Source organism: Ciconia boyciana, chromosome 4, assembly GCF_034638445.1.
Source record: "Ciconia boyciana chromosome 4, ASM3463844v1, whole genome shotgun sequence".
Lineage (NCBI taxonomy): Eukaryota > Metazoa > Chordata > Aves > Ciconiiformes > Ciconiidae > Ciconia > Ciconia boyciana.
Genome location: NC_132937.1, coordinates 40,022,450 through 40,046,440, shown reverse-complemented (window position 1 = coordinate 40,046,440; position 23,991 = coordinate 40,022,450). Strand labels below are relative to the sequence as shown.

The window sequence follows — 23,991 nt, the reverse complement described above, 5'->3', positions numbered from 1 at the left end:
ACTTTAATACTTTGTGTACAGGCATCTCTTCAGATTCAGGGCTTCCTTGGTACAGTTTTAACACGTTTACACACAGAACTTCTTCAAACAACCGTACATCAAAATCTTTTCATATTATAGCTTTGGTTTTAGCAGGACTAACAGATGGAATGGCTTTTGTGTTACATGAATAGTTCTACAGTATTTCAGCTAATCCTCCAGCTGCAGCCATATCCTTGTGGCATTTTGAAATTTCCTAGAAACAGCTAACCAGGCTAGAAACTGTGGGATGATAATCCAAGAAAGCATTGCAACTCTGAAACAGCATAAAACAGAACTAAATGGGCTCAGAATAAAACTGCCATGATACAGAACAGAACAAACACAAGGGCAAGTTGGCTTTAACTAAAGTGATTATTTAAAAACTCATCAGCTGAATTTTATAGAATGGACACAGCTCAGATAAACAGAAAGACTGAAGCTTGTTCAATGTGAATTTCACATGCAAATGCTAAAAAGGACTCAATACTTATAGGTGAGCAAGGCAGTGCATTCCTTGAAATTTTTTAATTTGTTTGTACATTACTACTATACTTACATAAGGAGAAAAGCAGATTAGAAGGAAGATGGGCAACAGATTTTCAACAAGTGACATTACAAACTAAAAACAGTAACAAATGTGTATGTTGAATTACTGATATGGCAACCAACAAGTTTAATTAAGATATTTTAATTTACTATAATGATTTTTAGTTTGCTCACTCTTGAAAAATTAGAATTGGATTGTCTCCTTAATAGTAAAAGGATTATAGGAGGACACTGCCAGCTTCTAAATTAATGGAGTTTTTAACTACTTCTGCTTTTCATCACAGCTCAGAAAACCAGGTAACAAAATGACAACACTACTTCCATGTAGAGATATTACAGAAATAATTTCCTGTACCAAAAATCTGAACAGGTTAAGACAGGACTGATATCCACATGCAAATAGAAAATCTTGGATTAGCACCAAAATCCACTCCTCAAAACATACTAGTTTAATTCAAACTTGACAATAACTTCAAGGGTCTTGAATACAAATGGAAAAAGCTGTGTAATGTTTTTGGGGATAGATGAAAAATGGAAAACTAACATATCATTGAGAAACATTTATATCTTCTTGTACTGCTGTTTAGACCTCTGCAATACCTCCACTTATTTTTATTTCCCCTTCCCCATATAATTTAGATCACAACCACCAGTACAGCAGCAGCAGAGCCTTTCACTATAATTAAAAAGACAAGTTGTATGAAAATGAACTAAGTATGTTGTATGGGTATTGCACTGAAGGCACTAGCCAGCACAAAATCAGCAAGTAAACTAAAAAACCAAAAACAAACCAGCTTTATTCAATTACATTTGGAAACAAGTGATAACGTCAACACAATGTTGTTTGCATTATTTATTTTGATACTAAAAGCAGGCCACAGTTTTGGAATTGCTGCTTCCAATTTTTCAACATGACATATAATTTTGTAATGACACATTACAATTTTGTGGTGTTTTGTGAGATCTGCTTAGAGTCTGATACAAGTCTTCTCCCAAGTTTATACTGGGATAAAAAAGTAAGCACAGTGATTTTAGGGTTTAAATTCTTTATATAAAACCACAGTGCTGGTGCAGAGAGTAGTAAACCTAAGCAAAACTAACCAACAACAGAGATAAGTTCTGGGCTATTCAAAACTACTGTTTCCCCAACTGAGACCAAAAAATTACTTTCACTATTTAGACTGAACCTCTTTCGAGCACTATAAAACAAACAAAAAAAGCATTTGAATATTTAAATATTTCTTAGCTCTCTTGATGTGTTCTGGATTAATGTATGAAAATCTGCAAAGTGATTGTATCAGACAATTTGCTATAAAGACTAGTCAAAAATGGATTCCAACTTTCAAGGGTTATTTTAATCGATTTTTTAATTCTTTCTGGATATAGTGCTGTTGTGTTGTTTTCTTCTTCAGTTAATTAACAGTGGCAAATAAATCTGTCATAAAGGTAACTTTATTTTTTATCTTTTCTTAAGAAAAAATATACTGAGATCAGTAAGAATATTTCCAGTTAGTATTTCAGACCTTGAGTACCAAAGGTGTATATCAGAAAAGTGTTCAAATTCAACTACTGGGGATTTTGTTTTTTTTTTTTTAAACTACATGAAAGTTGATAGCACAATGTTTCTGCAATGTTTCTACTTGGTAATTACCAAGTGTTTCTTCAGGCATTTAAAGGAAAAATCAATACGTTATTTTACCTGTCACATCAGTAGACAATGTAGACAAGCAAAGCCTGCAAAAACACTCATTTTAATAGTCATTGCTATTATATGTAGAAGGCTTCCATCTACTCAAAGGCAATGGAAACATTTCAGTTACCTTGAGTGCTAAAAGGCTCTTGTTAATTTCCGCACCTTCCAGTCGTGTCTGCCTATCTGCACTGGAAGTATCTGCTCCTCTTTCATTGCCAGCCAAATCAATCAGAGAAAATTTACCATGCAATTTCCCTTTCCTTCTGAGAATAATCTGAAACACTGCATGGCTTCGAGATGAGTGTGCATTTGCAGATGTCTGGCCAGACGTCCTTTAACAAAAGGAAAGAAAGGAAGGACATATGAACAGGTGAAGGACCATACATGTTAAACACACTACCCTCAGAACGTTAGTTTTTTCAGGGCAGAGTCCTATATTTACCCTAATAATTTGATGTACATAGTATAATTATACCTATTTTTCCAATTCTTCAAACAGAAATGGAAGATTAGTAACATTTTACCTCCCTCTTAAAAGCAAGAATAATCAGATCTCCAAAGATTTCAGACTATCAGAGAGTTTACATGTAAAATGCCACCAATGGCATTTTTATCTGATCAGGCAGCAGTCTATGCACAAGGCTAATTTAAAAAAAAATAAAGCTGTATCTTAACAAAAAATAAAAAATTTATACTTAACTTCTGTCACTACATATCAAGGCCTTTTAGAACTGAAGAATCTGGCAGTATTCCAGATTATAAATGATGTGAATTTAAGTCAGTAAACTGGTTATATAATGCATGCAATTCACATCCTGTAGAAAAATCAGTTCATATTTCTCTCTACGAGAGAAACTCTAAACTATCTTTATTCAAAAGATAGGCAGATTCCTTACTTGCAGCCAACATTATAAAAAATACCACTGCATATTAAAAAGCCATCACTATGAAGAGACATAAAAAAAATTTTGTTCCGATTCTTTAATTTACAATGAAAAATTGGTGGAAGCTATGGGAGATACCTGCAGCTGTTGCCTATTTCAATAAGCTTAAGAACATCTTCAACACATTTGACTTCCCGTTCCTGTAATCCCACCACCTGGACTTGCTGTTTACCATCTTCTAACACTCTTAATTTTGTCTTCCTGTTCAACAAGTCAAAAACCTTGGGGGGGGGAACAGAACAGTTAAAGAGGAGCTTTAAAAGACATTTTTGCTTCAAATCTCATATCAAAATATGCAAAGCATTCCATGCACAAACATGATTGGAAGGGAAATGTAAAGAATTATTTGAAATAAAGCTTTCAGTACAAAAAGGAAAAAAATCTTTTATGTGACAAGCTCACAATCTTGTTTGTGAAAGAGAAATTCCACCTTCCTCAGAAAAAGATCAGGTACTTACCTTACCACTGTAGATCTCAAAAAATGTTGCATATACTTGAAGGTCTAACTTCTTATAGTTTGGCTTCTTTAGCATTAAAAAGACATCTCGAGCTGTGAATACATTTCCAAAATAAAAATAAATCTAGTTATGTATTTTCATTTAGTGAAGACTCATTAATGCATTACAGTCTATTTTACAGCATCTCTCATATTTTGCAAGTGTAACAGATAGAGTCAGTCAATCAAGTAAAAAACACTGCAGTTTAAACTGCCACATTACACTGGAAGATGCAGAAGACCGCAAAATTGTAAACTCAATTAATCATCAGTTATATTTCTTACGTTTTTGAAGTTATCTATATATATATTTACTTTACTGTGTAAAGACTACACACCTAGGAACTATTTTTTATGTTACCAAAGCTCCACTGTAATGCAAAATATGTAGACCCTTATGTTTGTACAACAAGGGAGTAGAAATGTATTGACCTCAACTAATTTGCAAAAAGCCAACAGAACAATAAAGTCTCACCTGCAAGTGCATATATTCCTTTAGAACAATCTTGGTTCTTTCCTGAAAAGTCACCACCCATAGTCTAAATTAAAAAACAAAAAAAGACCAAAAATACACTATAAAGATCACAGAACTGTAACTTACATATTTGTTACTTATTAGAATTTATCGAAGTGTATCGTACATAAAAAGAAGTGTATTGCTGACATGTAGAAGAAATACTTACATGTGTTTTTCCACTGCCTGTTTGTCCATATGCAAAACAAGTGGCCATTCCCCTTTCAAATATGGTCTCCACTAATGGTCGAGCTGTAAACCTTAAATGCAAAAACAACAGTACTTAAGAAACTTAATTACTTTAAGATGCCACACTACCACAAGGACACTATAAATTTTAAGGCCAGAAGTGACAAAACTGGTTCTGTACTTTGAGAGGCCAAAGGACATCTCCACATTAATTCCTGAACTAAAGAGGCTACCAGCTCTAAGGCATTAAAATATCCTAAACAATTAAACAAAAGCTACAAGGTGTCTCCCATTTATTTTACAACAATATTATCCTCCTTCAAACACTGAGAAAAAAAAAAATCCTTGTTTTAATGATGCAACACAGCACAGCTTACTACATGGAGTTTGGAGCTCCCTAAAGAAGACAGCATTAGAAGATACAGAAGTAGGACAGTGCAGCAGATAAATACCTAGATTTTGCCAATACAAAAATTCTGCTATAGTTTTGGTTTTGGGTTTTTTTTTCCCTAAATCAGCTTCCAAGATTAAGTTTAGAAGACAGGTGGCCAAAACAACATTGCATGTCTTAATATTTTGAGAACATAGTTACGCTGAGAAAAGGCTCAAGAAAACATATACCCAAGCTCATCACTTACAAAAATAATATGGGTAAGACTGAGCCATTCAGCAACCAAGGGTTATGCAAAAATCTAAGTTTAACTGAATCATCAATTTTCATCAAAAATGTACCAGATGATTCCTGATCAGCCTTAGTCTTTCTTTTTTGCTTCCTCCAAACATATACTTCTTTTGTCCTCAAGAGGATATTCCCATATTTCAGTGTTTGTTCTTTTTATATTTAAAATATAAATTTCAAGAAACCTATCCACCTAAGAAGCACATTCCATTATCTCTGTTTAATTGAGTTTGAAATTATTTATTTTGATGATTTATAAAAAAGGGACTTAATTATATGTATTTTAAAATAAGGCAAAATACAAACATATCTAGAAAAGTTTTTGTAAAGCATTATACAACTCCAAAAGGTACCACGCCAAAACAGTCCAACTTTCTTTCTAGTAGAACCTTTATTTGCAATCTTGATCCTTCAGAAATATAAACTCTGATTCTCCTTTAAAATTCAAAAGGCATACCCATTCACATTAGTGCATGTTTTTTAGTACTAAAGAAAACTTGCAACTCAGTGTTGTGGCTCATGGATTCAAAAATACTTAAAATACAGCTTAAGCAAAATAATAATAATAAAAAATGAGTAGTACATTTCTTAAGAACGTTTTTCAGTACAGAAATATAGTGAGTAATTTTAGCATACTGAGGAAAACTGGAGTAACTTGTCATACTTTTTTTTTTCCCACTGTGACCCCGATAGTTCTGGTGAGAGCAGATGATGATACCTATCTTCCTCTTAATTGTGTTATTACAGGAGGCCTTGAAGCAGATTATCCTTCACGTAATAATCATTATTGTGCCATATGAGGAAGAAGGAAAAGCCTGTACTGCTACACAGACTAGAGATTTACTGTTTCAGTATGAATACAAGCATCTTTCAGTATTTTCCCATATTGTTATTAATTTATTATGTAACTAATAAAAATTGTCCAGAATAAACTCAGTACAAAAACATAATAACATTGTATGTCAAAACCAGCCCTCACATTTAAACACTATGCTCACAAAGACAAATAACAGGAAGGAGGGAGATTACAAGAACTGGTTGTTAAGCAGGAGGAAAACTATTGCAAGAGGCACATCTCACCAGCTAGATCACTCTCCCACAGCTCTTCAGTATCAAGTAAGAAAAGATGCTGCCTGTAGACAATCATTAGAGACAGAAATTTCCAAGGGCACAGCTTTGCCGTTTAGAAGTCTTTCATTAGTGTAAACTAACAGGCTAAAAAGATTTTACTTTGCTACCCTTCTCTTACTTATATCAAGCATAAGACACAAGTTTTCATTTTCAAGGCCTTTTAATAATTCTTTTACTATGAATTTTCTCTTATCCACCGACAGGATGTTAGCATCTAACATCAATCAGGATACGATGCCAACTTTCACTTCCCAGTTGTTGGATTAAAAACAAGAATGAAGATATTTCTCTGTCACTACTCCTTAAGGCTATGGGAAGCACCTTCTAAGCATAAGGAAAATTATCTTCATCAAATTCCTTTCTAATATCAATATTCCTCGCAAAAATCTTCACAATATTTAGACTGCGTACCAAGATTATGACCTGTCATGGTGTCTAACCTTGCCTGCTACTGTATCTAATCCATTTAGCGACTTGTACAAGGTAAACAGCTACTTTAAACAAGTTTTTAAAAGCGCTGTGTGCATTATTCTGTTCCAACTGCGGAAGTGAAACAGAAGAATAAAGGAGAAAATGGAGATCCAAATACCTTGGGGCTGAGGGTGTGTGTGTGTCTTTGTTGCTGTTGTTTTTTAAATCAGAAAGATTCAGCATTTTGAGCAAGATAAATTAGCTCTATGTACCTCCATGTTACATCAGCTAGATTGCTTCCAACAGCCAAACTAGCTCAGGTATCTCAGCAATAGAGCAAACATAACCTCTCTCTCTCTCTCTCTCTCTCTCTTTGTACTCTTTCCCCACCCTCTCCTGATTTGTTTGCCTCCTGAGGAGGCAATACACACTAGAGCCTGGAAAGGCAGGGCTTGGAGGAGGACTGAGAGCAGGACTGAGGTCAATAGAAGTGGAGATGATATTGCAGATGAAAAATTCAGGATAAACAGAGCTAAAACAAAAGTAAACAGGCAAAAGAATGGAGGTATCAATATACATATCTGATAACACAGAGACTAGAAGTGAAGTCCACGACCAAGGTAAACCCACAGTTATTGACATGGGAGATACATGAGAAAAAAGATTCACAAAAAAAAAAGCATATACACATACCTGTAAACCATTTCATTAGGAGCCGTGTCATCAAAGGCATAATCAAAACGAAAAGTTTGGTTTTCTAGGTACCTTGTTAAATCCACCTTTTGTTTTGGTTCATGTACCATCACAACATCTTTACTAGGAATTGTTATTACATCAAGGTCTTTCATTAAAGTTTCTATAAAATAAATGAAATATATATATTTAAGTAGCAACACATCATTATTTTTTACATTTTTTCATTGTTTACACTCTTATAACATCTCAGATAACACAGCTCCTCCAAGTAACAATACTGCAATGGACTTGGGCTTCTGATACCTAGATAGTAATCTGCTAAGTAAGAGATTTAATTTTGGAAGTCTAGTCATTCTATTCTACCAAGTGCTAGAAAGTAGAGAGGTTGTACAAAGTTGATTAGAAAAACTAAGATCATTAATTATAGCACTATCATTATAGCTTAATTTTAAAATTTTGTCTTTTTATTTTCCCTAAATCCTTAAAGTTATAGTCATATGTTCACAGCTTTCAAAAAGAAAAAAATTGTTTTCATTCTACACAGACATTTTCATTTGTGTATTCCTCCTGGAATCTAAAGTATACATCTTTAATATAGAATTTCTCTAAAGTAAAATCCTTTCTAAAAATTATCTTGTAAGCAGAAAAAGCTGAAAATGCTAATGATGCTTCCTATCACTGGGAATGAACAAAAGCCATCTAGATGCGATTTCAATAGTGAGTTCCCAGGTTATAATTACTACACAGAACTACAATTTATTGCTAATTGTTGTATGAGATATGACTCAGCAAAACAGAGAACTCAGCAATCCATGATATGCACAAAAATAAAGATCCTTTCTGTGTAAAGTCAGGATCATTAATGTGTCCTACTTGCATTTCTATGTAAAATTTCTTAAGGCATGCAGTTTAAGAATTTGATGTGGCTTTATACAATCAGATAGATAGAAATCTTTTCATCAGTTAACATACTGATCAAACAGTACAATGGTTACCATTACATGACATTATACACCAACAGAAATATGCATTCAAGTCACTGTATAATCAATTTTTCAACTGCACTGCAATAAAATAAAATGCAATTATTCTGCAGTAACCACAGAGAAGAAATAAGGAATAGTGGTGAAAAGATATATATAAAGGTCAATTCTTTGCAGCAAAAGCTATTTAGTTAAAGCAGTCAAAAACTGTTTTTTCTTAAACGATTTTTTGGGGTAAGATATTTATCTGCTCCCAGCTATTTGTTATGACAACCTGTATTCCTTGCTGATGAAAATTTGAAATAGTGTCTCTGAAACCCACCACACAATTATATAATTTCTCAATTATAAATATATGTCACTGAAATAAAATCTTAAAATGTCAATCTGAAGACCTACTTCCTGCAAAGCCAATCCACAGAACGATTGGTGCTGAGAACACCTAAAGACTTTGGTGATAATTCTGTGTTTGTGAGACTGACAACAATTGATTTGTACACTTGATTTCTATTAAATTATTTGAACATCTTACAGAATTTCAAAATACAGAACATGAAAGGGGAAAGATAATATTTTTGACATGTTGCTATTGCAATAATAAAGGAAAAACTTTATATTTTTTCTCTTCAGGGGATTATGCACTAATATCTTTGATCCCTTTATACTCTTCAATTTTAAAATGTGGCATGAGAAATATTGTTTCTTATGAACTTTCAAAATTAAAGTGCATGTTCTCAGAAGACTGTATTATGTGGGTACTAGCTTATCTCTATGGTTCCTCCCCAGCATAGATTATTTCATTAATACCTTTTTATTATAGCTTATTCTTAAAAATGCAAAATAACTTTAGCACCAACCTCATTATTACTTAGACACTCATCTTCCTACCAACACCTCAGAACCAATTTATTAATAGCTCCAAACCACTAATACCCAAGACATGCAACTTGCACAGAATCAAATCCCACTTCTGAATACCAACTCATGCCTCATGACAACTTGCTGTCATTTATTGTAATTTAACTTTGTCCACCTTCAGTGCAGGTAGAAGGTAGCATTCCCCCCAAATGTATCACATTTCTAAGTAATATTTTATTAAAGATAACCTCCAATGCTAAAACAGAAATTGAACTGCTACCAGACTTGTGTATTGAATGCCCTTATTACATAGGTTGTGCAAAATAGTTTCAATCAACCAATTTTTGAGATTATGCATTCCTTTCAGATCAATAAAAGAAAAAATACAGGGAATAAGAAAACAGTAAAAGTAAAAATAAAGAAAAAAAAAGGTAGGGGAAGCAGCAACACGGAGAGAAAAAATAAGACCAAAGAAAACTAACTATATACTGACATCAACATATGTTTTCCCTTTCCCCTTCCCATACAATTCTCCCATTTTCCTCTGGATATGCTCCAGATAATCCTCAATGTGTAGTTCTGACAGTACAAAAATAATAAATGCATCCCATGTTGTTTCAGAGTCAGAGTGATGTTCTTTGAGTCCTTTAGCTAAACAAAATATAACAAAAAGAGAAGGAAAGAAACATCTTTCAAAATGAAAGTCAGTTTACTTTAGTGCTGGATTCAGACAGGCTGCAATCCAGAAGCATTTGCGGTTCTTAATTTCCTTCTGAAAGTAAAGAACTTCATAGAAAGATTGGTATTTAACTGGAGTCGAAAACCTAAACGGGTTTTTTTTGGAATATAGACTCCAGTCTGATCAGCAGGCAGTAAAAAAAAAAGTTGTAATACTAATCATACATAAAAAGAAGACACTAGGAAGTGATTCCAGTACCTAAAAATAGTTGTTTAGTGCCATTTCATACGCCCTACGGTATCCTGCCCAGCCCTGAGCAGAAACTCCAGGAGATACAAGTCTCCAGTTTGTCTGTAACCCGCTAGCCCTGCAAGGATGTCTTGGACACCCTTGGGCACCTTACATGTCAGAAGACACCAACATTCAGGCACCTGAATTGTTCCCTTGATGTCTGATTCAAGACCACTTGAAAGTATAAATATACATGTATAAAAAAAAGTGAAGAAAAGTTTTAATTGGGTAGATCACTGATCAGATCACTTAAAGGATAGTTTAAAAGAATGGTGATCCTAAGACAATGTAAGAATACTGAAGAAATTACAGTAGAATTAATTCCCAGATCAACTAAGTACATCCTAGATGACCTTAGGAAAAAATTACAGTCTCTCTGTGCCTCAGCTCCCAGTCCATAAAATGGTGACAGTTAAACTACTTTTCTCCCTGTCTTTATCCAGGTTATGATAAGTCTATGAATTTTCTGTGTCTCACACATATTGTCTAGTATGTGAATAAGAGTTTCACCTTTGATCAGTATTTCTAGATCTCTTTAATACAAATAATATTACTATCAGAAGCATCTTTTCAGAGAAAAAATTCTGCAAAATCTTAAACGGCCATACCTTTTTTATTGAGTGGTCGTTTTCGTACACAAACACATATCCTGTGCTCATCAATCTACAAAGGAAACATATACCCCAATTCCAGTTATACGAAATTTTACTTCTATTCTTGAATTAATTAACCAATCATTTAAACAAAGAGAAATTTCCAAGACAGTGAGTCATCTGAACATGTAAAAGCCCCTTCTGTCTGCACAATAACCAAGAACCCAAAAGGGAGAACCATACATTAATAAAATTCCCTGCAGACAGTGATCTGATCCTGCAGAGTACCAGGTACATCTTCGAACATTGCAAGCAAATCCAGCTGTAACAGGGTAGATATGCTATTGACAGAAATTGTCACAATCTCTTTGATCATGCCCTGGTAGAATTCTCAATCTCGAGGGGTACAGGACGGGTAAACAGTAGAGTCAGGACCCTAAATCTCAGAAAGGCAAACTTTCAGCTGTTTAGGGTGCTAGTGCATGGGATCCCTTGGGAAACTGACCTCAGAGGTAAAGGAGCAAATGAGATCTGGGAGATATTTAAAAGACATTTTTCTTAGGGCGCAAAAGCTCTCAATCCCGATGTGCAAGAAGTTGGGCAAGGGAGGCAGGAGGCCAGCTTGGCTAAGTCAAGACCTCTTAGCCAAACTAAAACACAAAAACAAAATGCATAGGCAGTGGAGGCAGGAATATACATCCTGGGGAGATTATAGGGATATGGCCTGGGAGTGCAGGGAGGGGATCAGGAAAGCCAAGGCACAGTTGGAGCTGAACTTGGCTAGGGACATGAAAAATAAGAAGGGTTTCTTCAGGCGCACAGAACAAAAGAAGATGAAAGAAAATGTACCCCCCCTCCAATGAGCGAAACGGAAGACCTGGCTAAAACCAACATGGAGAAGGCTGAGGTACTCAACAACTTTTTTTGCCTCGATCTTCACCAGCAAGTGCTCAAGCCACACTGCTCAAGTCACAGAAGGCAAAGGCAGGGACTGGGAAAATGAAGTACTGCCCACCATAGGAGAAGATCAGGTTCGAGACCATCTAAGGAACCTGAAGGTGCACAAGTCCATGGGACCTGATGAGATGCATCCAAGGGTCCTGAGGGAACTGGCAGATGAAGTTGCTAAGCCACTATCCATCATATTGGAAAAGTCATGGCAGACTGGTGAAGTTCCCAGAGACTGGAAAAAGGGGAAACATAACCCCCATTTTTAAAAAGGAAAAAAAGGAAGACCCGGGGAACTACAGGCCAGTCAGTCTCACCTCTGTGCCTGGCAAGATCATGGAGCAGATCCTCCTGGAAGCTATGCTAAGGCACATGGAAAAGGAGGAGGTGATTGGTGACAGCCAACATGGCTTCACTAAGGGCAAATTGTGCCTGACAAATTTGGTGGCCTTCTACGACGGGGTTACAGCATTGGTGGATAAGGGAAGAGCAACTGACATCATCTACCTGGACTCGTGCAAAGCATTTGACACTGTCCCGCACGACATCCTTGTCTCTAAAACGGAGAGATATGGATTTGACGGGTGGACCACTCGGTGGATAAGGAATTGGCTGGATGGTCGCACTCCAAGAGTTGCGGTCAACAGCTTGATATCCGGGTGGAGACCAGTGACGAGTGGTGTCCCTCAGGGGTCCGTATTGGGACCAGTACTGTTTAACGTCTTTGTCAGGGACATGGACAGTGGGATTGAGCGCATCCTCAGCAAGTTTGCAGATGACACCAAGCTGAGTGGTGTGGTTGACACACCAGAGGGAAGGGATGCCATCCAGAGGGACCTTGACAGGCTTGAGAGGTGGGCCCATGCGAAGCTCATGAGATTCAACAAGGCCAAGTGCAAGGTCCTGCACCTGGGTTGGGGAAATCCCAAGCACGGATACAGGCTGGGTGATGAGTGGATTGAAAGCAGCCCTGCGGAGAAGGACTTGGGGGTATTGGTGGATGAAAAACTGAATATGAGCCAGCAATGTGCGCTTGCAGCTCAGAAAGCCAATCGCATCCTGGGCTGCATCAAACAAAGTGTGACCAGCAGGCTGAAGGAGGTGATTCTCCCCCTCTACTCCGCTCTCGTGAGACCCCACCTGGAGTACTGTGTTCAGCTCTGGGGCCCCCAGCATAAGAAAGACATGGACCTGCTCGACCAGGTCCAGAGGAGGGCCATGAAGATGATCAGGGTACTGGAGCACCTCCCCTATGAGGACAGGCTGAGAGAGTTGGCATTGTTTAGCCTAGAGAAGAGAAGGCTGCAGGGAGACCTTATAGCGGCCTTCCAGTACTTAAAGGGGGCCTACAGGAAAGACTCTTTATCAGGGAGTATAGTGATAGGATGAGGGGTAATGGTTTTAAACTGAAAGAGGGTAGATTTAGATTAGATATTAGGAAGAAGTTCTTTACTGTGAGGGTGGTGAGACACTGGAACAGGTTGCCCAGAGAAGTTGTGGATGCCCCCTTCCTGGAAGTGTTCAAGGCCAGGTTGGACGGGGCTTTGAGCAACCTGATCTAGTGGAAGGTGTCCCTGCCCATGGCAGGGGGAGTGGAACTAGATGATCTTTAAGGTCCCTTCCAACCCAATCCATTCTATGATTCTATGATTTCCACAGAGATCTGATAATCTTCATCGTTTAAGGATTCTGCTCCTCTGACTTCTCTGCAAATCAAAGGCCCTCATCACCTTCAAAGATCAAATATTAATCTTTATACTCAACACTGTTTTTCAGGGAAGCTTAATGGTTTTGTGTGCACATCCCTTAGCATCCCAGGAAAATCTACAGTATAGGGGCTGACTGACTACTTAATACATGTTGGTATTATTTTATAGTCAAAAGATATTTAAGTGACATAAAAAATTACTGAAAAAAATAAACCCATGTTATAAAGAATACTAATATGTATTAAATTACTTATTTTTTATGTTTATGGACAGAAGTATATTCATACATTGAAAAAATTGGAAACACAGAGAAAAATTCAGAAGGATAAAAAATTTCCACATCACTGGGGTACTTACAGGATCTGCAGTTGTCAGTGGTCTATAATCCAAACTTCCCCTGAAATCTCTTATCATACACATAATTTCATAATTTGGGTTTGTAGCATCAACATCCTAGGGAAGTAAGCAAAAGAATTTCTAATGTACTTTTTTTTCCTGAAATGAACTACTTTCAATATCTTCTAAATTTACTTGTAAAAAAAATACACATTAACTGAAATGTTAATTTTTTTCTAAAACGCCATAAATGTCCCGACTGCAAGTTTAATGCCTTTTTCCGTTCTGATGTAGCTAATTTACTGATCATAAAGCAAAACAATTATATGCCTTCTGTTTCATATTTTTGGTTGGCATGTAATAGAAAATACTTTTTAATTGAGGACTCATTAAAAGTCTACTCAAGAAAGGAATGACTCCTGCCTTTTGCCAGAATCTTCGCATTAAAGAAACACAGCTGAACAATTGCACAACAGATAGCATATACAGTCAACGCTTCTTAATCTGAGATAAGGCAGTCCAACAGAAAAATGGATACATGCTATTATACAGGTACAAAACACACTGCAGAGGACAGTGCAGGTGCCCCAGCTGCTCTAAACACAACCCTGCTGGATCCGAGTTGGTTAAAGGAGGTTGATCCTACTTGCTGGTCCTGAGTTAACTCCTACGGTTACTTGGATGCATTGGAAACTCTTCTAACACTCCTAGACCTCCAAAAAGCAGAAGCAATCCCAATGATACACAATAGGCTACATCCAGGCTCACAAGACCTCCTGTCCCTAAACCTGGAACCATCGGTATCAGAGTGAACTGACATGTAAGAGGCCATGCACGGACCCCCTCTAAACCTCGCGAAGCCTGAGCTACTGAGCCTACTGTGAGCTGAACTGGTTCTCTGCAGAATTGCTCAAATGTGCTTCCTGTCACTTCTCCCTGCGACTGTCAGTTTTTACCCCATTTCAGGACGTGCTGCTGATGCCATTCATAGCCAGCTCTGGTGCTCAGACCTTATTAAGCTTTGCATGGCTTCCCACAAATGAGCTAAAACTCCTTCTGGATCACAGCTGGCTGTGGAAATAGCATAGGCACTTTCAGAAAGCACTGCATTGGGGTTAATAATCTGAAATGGAGCCAGCTCATGTCTCTACACCTGTGACACAGCTGATCCACACCTCAGACAAAACTGTGCCCTGGTAATCAGAAGTTGACTGTACCTTTAAGTTGTTCACCCTGACTACAGTGAACTAAAAACTGCTTACAGTAAGTCCATACAAAATGTATTCCTGCTGAAACATTTCCTTCTAACATTCAGAAAGGGGTATTCCTTATTATGGAAAAGGTATTTGCCTAATATTATTCAAACTCTGTGTCCTGGTTTCAGCTGAGATAGGGTTAATTTTCTTTATAGTGGCTGGTGTGGGGCTATGTTTTGGATTTGTGCTGAAAACAGTGTTGATAATACAGAGATGTTCTAGTTGTTGCTGCACTAGTCAAGGACTTTTCAGCTTCCCATGCTCTGCCAGGTGCACAAGAAGCTGGGAGGGGACACAGCCAGGATAGTTGATCCAAACTGGCCAAAGGGCTATTCCATACCACATGACGTCACACTCAGTATATAAAGCCGGGGAAGAAGAAGGAAGGGGGGACATTTGGAGTGATGGTGTTTGTCTTCCCAAGTAACCACTACGTGTGATGGAGCCCTGCTTTCCTGGAGATGGCTGAACACCTGCCTGCCCATGGGAAGGAGTGAATTAATTCCTTGCTTTGCTTTGCTTGCGTGCGCAGCTTTTGCTTTACCTATTAAACTGTCTTTATCTCAAGCCACGAGTTTTCTTACTTTTGCTCTTCCGATTCTCTCCCCCATCCCACCAGGGGGGAGTGAGCGAGCGGCTGCTTAGTGGTGCTTAGTTGCCAGCTGGGGCTAAACCGCGACACTCTGTTTAAAGGTCTTGCCCACCAGAAGCCAGTGCTTGGCTAATTATTGCTGCATTTCACAACAAACACAGAATACACAAAGCAACACCAAGCATAGATACATACAAGTCATCAAGAAAAACAGAACTTTCTCATACAGAAGTATGCAAAGGGAGTCATCACAGAAGTGATAAAAAGAAAATTTTAGGTGTAGTACCACATCAAAGAATTTTAATATATAAAACAAAAATTATTTGCTCCTCACACATAAAGCCATAGTAATGTTTGCATTTGTTTAAGTGGATGGAAATTAGAGAACATGAATTCAACATAAGTGATTTTAGGTCAATTTAGAAACATCATTAAACCATGAAGTAAATTGCCTGAATTATTTACTTGATGGTGGTACTTCTCATGTCAGTAGCAGATTGGTAGTATCTCTTTAGAGAGACTAACACATACACACAGGCCTGCCAACAAGATTACGCTACTAGTTTTGCTAAAGCTTTTACACTACCATGACAAAGTAATTTAATATTAAGAGATTTTCTCAAAGGATTAACAACTTAATTTCTTTCACACAAGTTTCTAACAACTTGCTGCCAAGTTGTTTGCGTGATGCAAAGCTAAATTATAAATGCATAGACAGGCGTAAAGGAAAAAAAAAATCAGTGTTCAAACTTGAGCCTCAAATAGATCTCCTACGAAACATCAAAGATCATAAAGAACAATTATCATAATGTTGTAATACCTCCTGTAGAATAACAGCCCTATCTAAAAGCCAAAGATTTGATTATTTTCATCAATATATTTTCCCTAAGAAATAGCTATCATCATTACTTGATTTTTAAATAACACACAGAAAGATAAGCAATTGTAAGCAATTATTTCTGTAGGAAGAAAAAGAGGGGGAAAACTGTCTAAAGAAATAGTTATCAGAGCAATGCAAGTATGCACCAAAATATTTATCAAAATTGTATACAGGATGAAAACATTTAATTTCAAGATTATTACAGTTCATAAAAATTATTGAAGGCTGATAAAAGCACAATAATTTTGCAAACATCTTCTCTTCCTGACATACGTTTTTCCATCTGAGCTAAAAATACTAACCTGAGCTCTTTTTTCTCTAAGTTCCTGCTGCTGTAACCTTCTTTTTTCACGTTTCTCTTGCAATTTTTCAACCTCTTTTACACAATTAGATTTTCTACGTGCTTAAAGAAAATGATATAATTTTAAAATATTTTTAGTGTTGCATGAATTTAATATTTACACTATAACACTTCAATTCTACTAATTTATGAATAATTAGAATGCATTTATTTATATCAACTATCTTTTCAAGCAAATCAGTATTAGTACAGAATAATTACGGCAATTTAATTTCTAAAATTTATAGAATAAATGAATTAGAAAAAAACATGGGAATGGGACAATAATTACACAACTGAAAATATAAGGACAATGACCCTCAAAAAATATTTGGACGTGTGATGATATTTGGATACATGTGATCTCTTGGTTTGAATTAAAAGAAAGCCCAGGCAAATTTAAAAAAACCACCATCATGGTTAAAAAAAGATAAAGGAAAAACAAATTCCAAATACTAGAACAACTATGACAAAAGTGAACATTTGTTTAGCCACAGCACTCTGAAAAAGCTTCTTGAGGAAGCCTACAGGCAATTGCGTATATAGACCATTTGTTATTTATGGACAACAACATAATCCAAGAGAATGTACATGTAGTGCCCAGAATGAATGAACCCTTGATACATGGTTTACATACAAGGGGGTCCAAATTCCTTTTTTGCAGCTTGAACTGGAGATATATCTGAAACACTACCATTCTGTTGTGAGGAGGAAGACTGTTCAGGAAGCTGAGTAGGCCGCGCACGTGCAGAACCAACCACTGCAAAAGAAAAGCACAAAGCTCATCTAGATATGGAAGAGTAACGTTTCTATCTGATTCTGAAATACTTTATCATGACAAAATAAAACGAGGCCCCTTTCAAGACACAACAATTTATTGGCGGGGGGGGGGGGGAGCCATACGTGTAGAAAGTCTATTAATAAAGACATTTGGTATGCAGCTTTTTTTATCCTAGTGTTATACACCAACACAACATAATTATTAAGTACCAATGCTGCACGTGCATATTTTTAAATACTCCACTACAGAATTAGTAGAACTTATCTGCATAGAATGAAGTATGTACTTGGAGATATGCAGTTTTGAAGTTTAAAGTGTTGAAATTTTGTTTATATTGTAATTATACCCCAAAAAACAGTAAGAAAAAAGGACCCACTGTTTCACATTCTCTAGATGTTACAAAATGGTCCCACCCCACTGAACCTACAATCTGTGGACAAGTAGAGGGATACAAATGAAAGGTAGCAAAGTGCAGCTCAATATATGAGTGGAAGAAACAAACCTTTTTGACACTATACTGAAAGGGATATGGATACAATCAATACATCTACCTAAACTTATTGATTTGATATGTGATAAGGATGCCAATTTCTGAAGATGCAGAGTGATGTCTGTTCCCAGTGAATGCAGTGGGATTGGCGTGCATGTAAGCCTCTTTGGTAGAGCTAAATGTTTTAAGTTGTTTTTCAAAGGGTCGCTTCAAGCAGTTCTGCTTCAGCTGGCCAGTTTCCTGTACACGTTCCTAACGAGGTCTGCCAGAAGAGTACAAAAGTGAAGGTAACAACTTTGATTACTAGCCTAGAGATGACATTCCAAATGAAGGCCAGCACGCTGTGCAACATGGAGACAACTATGGAAACAGGTATCAAATGGGATAGACAAGACAAATCCTCAGATCATGCCAAATATGATAGGAGATCTAGTTTATAGCATGAATTAACTACACTAAACAAGACAGTGTGCTGAGAAAAGTTTAATTACAAGGCCAACAAAGAACAAATACTTAGGCCAACTGTGAATAGTAAGATGCACAGGACCTATTAAAATACAAGCTACAGGGTTATTCCATACCAAACAGACCATTTACTACAAATGACAACGTGTATGGATGTGAGGAGAGCCCATCAATAAGATGTCTCAAATTTAAACCATATTAATTTGAAAAAAATCATCCCCTCCTCGTGAGATTTCTGATTTAACACTCTCAGAGGCAAATGGCAGAAGGGAGAAAATGATCCAAATTGTCCACCAGAAGAGTCTGAACATTTGCAAAGATATGCAAGCCCACTTGTTTTTCAAGTTTAAACAGATGGAATGGAACCTAGTCTGAATTAATGACAGTAGATTAAGTTTTGGAAGAAAAATCACCACCATCATCAGTACAAGCTAACTTCAATGCAGGAGAGAAAATGAAAACAATAAGCAATAACTATTCTTTCCCATGTTATTAGATGCATTACATCTGTATTCATCCAATACACACTTTTCACCTATCCTCCTGTGATATTTCAGCATTTTTGTAGATTTTTTGGTATTAACCGTAGAGTGAGAAATAACCCGTAGGGTTTAAGTACTCTTTGAATGAATGTTTACACAGACTGTTAGAAAATTAAGCTAAAAACTGAAAGCGTAAGAATTTTAAGCGCACTACTTAATGTATATTGAAACACTCAATTAAGCTGAAGCAAACTGAGGATCATAGAATCATAGAATGGATTGGGTTGGAAGGGACCTTAAAGATCATCTCGTTCCACTCCCCCTGCCATGGGCAGGGACACCTTCCACTAGATCAGGTTGCTCAAAGCCCCGTCCAACCTGGCCTTGAACACTTCCAGGAAGGGGGCATCCACAACTTCTCTGGGCAACCTGTTCCAGTGTCTCACCACCCTCACAGTAAAGAACTTCTTCCTAATATCTAATCTAAATCTACCCTCTTTCAGTTTAAAACCATTACCCCTCATCCTATCACTATACTCCCTGATAAAGAGTCTTTCCTGTAGGCCCCCTTTAAGTACTGGAAGGCCGCTATAAGGTCTCCCCGCAGCCTTCTCTTCTCTAGGCTAAACAATGCCAACTCTCTCAGCCTGTCCTCATAGGGGAGGTGCTCCAGTACCCTGATCATCTTCATGGCCCTCCTCTGGACCTGCTCGAGCAGGTCCATGTCTTTCTTATGCTGGGGGCCCCAGAGCTGAACACAGTACTCCAGGTGGGGTCTCACGAGAGCGGAGTAGAGGGGGAGAATCACCTCCTTCAGCCTGCTGGTCACACTTTGTTTGATGCAGCCCAGGATGCGATTGGCTTTCTGAGCTGCAAGCGCACATTGCTGGCTCATATTCAGTTTTTCATCCACCAATACCCCCAAGTCCTTCTCCGCAGGGCTGCTTTCAATCCACTCATCACCCAGCCTGTATCCGTGCTTGGGATTTCCCCAACCCAGGTGCAGGACCTTGCACTTGGCCTTGTTGAATCTCATGAGCTTCGCATGGGCCCACCTCTCAAGCCTGTCAAGGTCCCTCTGGATGGCATCCCTTCCCTCTGGTGTGTCAACCACACCACTCAGCTTGGTGTCATCTGCAAACTTGCTGAGGATGCGCTCAATCCCACTGTCCATGTCCCTGACAAAGACGTTAAACAGTACTGGTCCCAATACGGACCCCTGAGGGACACCACTCGTCACTGGTCTCCACCGGATATCAAGCTGTTGACCGCAACTCTTGGAGTGCGACCATCCAGCCAATTCCTTATCCACCGAGTGGTCCACCCGTCAAATCCATATCTCTCCGTTTTAGAGACAAGGATGTCGTGCGGGACAGTGTCAAATGCTTTGCACGAGTCCAGGTAGATGATGTCAGTTGCTCTTCCCTTATCCACCAATGCTGTAACCCCGTCGTAGAAGGCCACCAAATTTGTCAGGCACAATTTGCCCTTAGTGAAGCCATGTTGGCTGTCACCAATCACCTCCTCCTTTTCCATGTGCCTTAGCATAGCTTCCAGGAGGATCTGCTCCATGATCTTGCCAGGCACAGAGGTGAGACTGACTGGCCTGTAGTTCCCCGGGTCTTCCTTTTTTTCCTTTTTAAAAATGGGGGTTATGTTTCCCCTTTTTCCAGTCTCTGGGAACTTCACCAGTCTGCCATGACTTTTCCAATATGATGGATAGTGGCTTAGCAACTTCATCTGCCAGTTCCCTCAGGACCCTTGGATGCATCTCATCAGGTCCCATGGACTTGTGCACCTTCAGGTTCCTTAGATGGTCTTGAACCTGATCTTCTCCTATGGTGGGCAGTACTTCATTTTCCCAGTCCCTGCCTTTGCCTTCTGTGACTTGAGCAGTGTGGCTTGAGCACTTGCTGGTGAAGATCGAGGCAAAAAAAGTTGTTGAGTACCTCAGCCTTCTCCTTATCCTGGGTAACCAGGTCTCCCATTTCCTTCCGGAGAGGGCTCACATTTTCCCTAGTCTTCCTTTTATCACTGACGTACCTATAGAAGCTTTTCTCGTTGCCCTTGACGTCCCTTGCCAGATTTAATTCTATCAGGGCATTAGCTTTCCTAACCTGATCCCTGGCTGCTTGGACAATTTCTCTGTATTCCTCCCAGGCTACCTGTCCTTGCTTCCACCCTCTGTACGCTTCCTTTTTGTGCTTGAGTTTGTCCAGGAGCTCCTTGTTCATCCATGCAGGCCTCCTGGCGTTTTTGCCTGACTTCCTCTTTGTTGGGATGCATCGCTCCTGAGCTTGGAGGAGGTGATCCTTGAATATTAACCAGCTTTCTTGGGCCCCTCTTCCCTCCAGGGCTTTATCCCATGGTACTCTACCAAGCAGATCCCTGAAGAGGCCAAAGTCTGCTCTCCTGAAGTCCAGGCTAGTGAGCTTGCTGTGTGCCCTCCTCGGTGCCCTAAGGATCTTGAACTCCACCATTTCATGGTCACTGAAGCCAAGGCTGCCCTTGAGCTTCACATTCCCCACCAGCCCCTCCTTGTTGGTAAGAACAAGGTCCAGCATAGCACCTCTCCTCATTGGCTCCTCTATCACTTGGAGAAGGAAGTTATCATAAACGCATTCCAGGAACCTCCCGGACTGCTTATGCCCTGCTATGTTGTCCCTCCAACAGATATCGGGGTGGTTGAAGTCCCCCATGAGGACCAGGGCTTGTGAACGTGAGGCTGCTCCTATCTGTCTATAGAGGGCCTCATCCGCTCGGTCTTCCTGGTTGGGTGGCCTGTAGCAGATCCCCACTATAGTGTCACCTGTCCCTGCCCTCCCTTTAATCCTGACCCATAAGCTCTCGGTTGGCTCCTCATCCATCCCCAGGCGGAGCTCCGTGCACTCCAGCTGGTCATTGACATAGAGGGCGCCACCCCCTCCTCGTCTCCCCTGCCTGTCCTTCCTAAAGAGCCTGTATCCTTCCATTCCAACACTCCAGTCACAGGAGCCATCCCACCATGTCTCTGTGATGCCAATAAGATCATAGCCCTGCAGATGTATGCACATCTCTAACTCCTCTTGTTTATTCCCCATGCTACATGTGTTTGCATTTAAGTTGGTATTTAAGTTGGCATTTAAGTTGGGCCCCCGATGAAGCTGACTTACTGGCTGGAGTGGCTGGAATTCCTTTGTGCTGCTCTTCAGGTGCTCTCCTGCTGACCTGTGATCCTGCTCCAGGCTCTGGGCATCTATTGCTGGCACTGGCATCAAACTGGTAGGAGTGGGATGGATTGAGGTTCCCCTCCCCTGGCAACTTTAGTTTAAAGCCCTCTTCACCAGCTTGGCAAGCCTATGACCAAAGATGCTCTTCCCTTTCTCTGACAGATGGACCCCATCAGCCCCTAGTAGACCAGGTTTCTCAAAGCGAGTCCCATGGTCTAAGTAGCCAAACCCCTGGCTGTGGCACCAGTCCTGTAACCATTTGTTGATTCACTAGATTCGACTGGCCCTTATAAGGATGCTTTAACTTGGAAAAGTCCACATATGATTTAATGTAGCATAATTAATTAACTTCAAATTTTTGCACCTTCAGTTCATTCAGCTTAACTTTCCTAATGCTATATTGCTTAAACTTGTATATTAATACTATTCATGCAGTATGCATTCCTAAATATACATAGGAGTAATTCTAGGAATGATGTACGATGTCTTTTACATGTCACATGCATACATACCAAATTAGAAATGCAGAACTATTAAGGCATGTTAGATGAGCAGGAGATTAAAATGTTCCCATATTTTTTACTTCCTTGAAATGGAAGGAGATAACATTTACCTCTGTTATCTCTGGCAGGAGCATCATTCTTAATAGGTGCCATGGTTCGTCGACTCTATAAAGAAAGAAATCTCTGTTATTTGATCCCCTTATTATTGAAAACGTAAACTGCAGCCCCACCTCTGCTTCTTTCCAGTGAATAAAAATAACACGACATCAGCAATACAGAGAGGTGATTGCTGCCAAATCCTTTCCTGAAGAGCCTAGGGTGAAGACTGCTTGAACTATACATATTGTTTCAAAACAACCTCCAAAACCTTTTCAATATTTTTCCTTGAAATATATTTAGTTATATAAATATTAGTCCCCAACTCCCTCTCTGCCAAACCTGTTCTTAGAAAATTTCTAGAAACCCCTATTCACCATAGGAAAAAGAAAGGAACACAGTTATCAAGTAGCTCCACAGACACAAAAGTTAGATTTAAAAATTCAAGCATAACGACATATATAGGAGTACTGTAAGTTTAATATGAACATGTTGCATAGGTATTACCAACCTTCACAATTTTGTTTACTTTGGCTGCTGGAGTAGGTGGTGGTGGTGTCTCTGGACTAGGTTCAATATCTTCATCAGGTGCAAGATCTGGGTTAAGTGAAAATATGCTCTCCAAGTCAATCTGTGTAAAAGAATATAAAACACATTTGTGAGTCTTAGAACAATATTCACCCTCTCCATTTCTCCTGTTATGTTTGAGAATAAACAATACATATATTTAGTGTTTTTACCCCACAATTTGTTAATTCTATAACCTGAATGATCTTATTTTATGTTCACTAAAAACAGTGTAAGCTTTGGTCTTCATATTAGTTGAAAACACACCCTTCAGAAAAGGAATAAATTAAAAATGACCAATAGATATTAATAATTTTGTAAAGTGATTAAATTAAAACAGAAGTAGCTAGTATTACTGTGGTAATTTGACAATTACTGCAGAATATGAAAGACATTCTGTAACATAAAAAGAAAGAGATCTCAATTATTTGAAATTTCCTAGACAGTGCAAAAGAAACAGACAAATTGCAACCACCCAAAAAATAAAAGCACTGTTGAAACCATGTTAAATTTATCATGCTATTTTTTTTTCCTTGTAAGTGTTCCTCATTCAAAATGCTGTAAAATGTAAGGGGGGGAGGGGCAGGATCTTAAAAATAGCTGGCTTCAGATC

General features: G+C 38.5%; 1 protein-coding gene across 5 annotated transcripts in view; it reads right to left on the bottom strand.

The window, feature by feature from the left end:
* Positions 1-23,991, bottom strand: part of KIF2A (kinesin family member 2A) — an 85,213-nt gene that overhangs the window by 21,559 nt on the left and 39,663 nt on the right. For 4 of the 5 annotated variants that reach the window (XM_072859065.1, XM_072859066.1, XM_072859062.1 and 1 more), the window contains exons 3-14: positions 23,323-23,442; positions 22,826-22,880; positions 17,423-17,545; positions 16,748-16,848; positions 13,739-13,834; positions 10,740-10,794; positions 7,318-7,480; positions 4,384-4,474; positions 4,176-4,239; positions 3,663-3,754; positions 3,283-3,425; positions 2,388-2,592 (exon numbers count right to left, since the gene is read on the bottom strand). In XM_072859065.1, coding sequence (XP_072715166.1) covers positions 2,388-2,592; positions 3,283-3,425; positions 3,663-3,754; positions 4,176-4,239; positions 4,384-4,474; positions 7,318-7,480; positions 10,740-10,794; positions 13,739-13,834; positions 16,748-16,848; positions 17,423-17,545; positions 22,826-22,880; positions 23,323-23,442 — 1,308 coding nt within the window. The remainder of the gene's footprint in view (positions 1-2,387; positions 2,593-3,282; positions 3,426-3,662; positions 3,755-4,175; positions 4,240-4,383; positions 4,475-7,317; positions 7,481-10,739; positions 10,795-13,738; positions 13,835-16,747; positions 16,849-17,422; positions 17,546-22,825; positions 22,881-23,322; positions 23,443-23,991) is intronic. The other variant, XM_072859063.1, reaches the window with a different exon arrangement.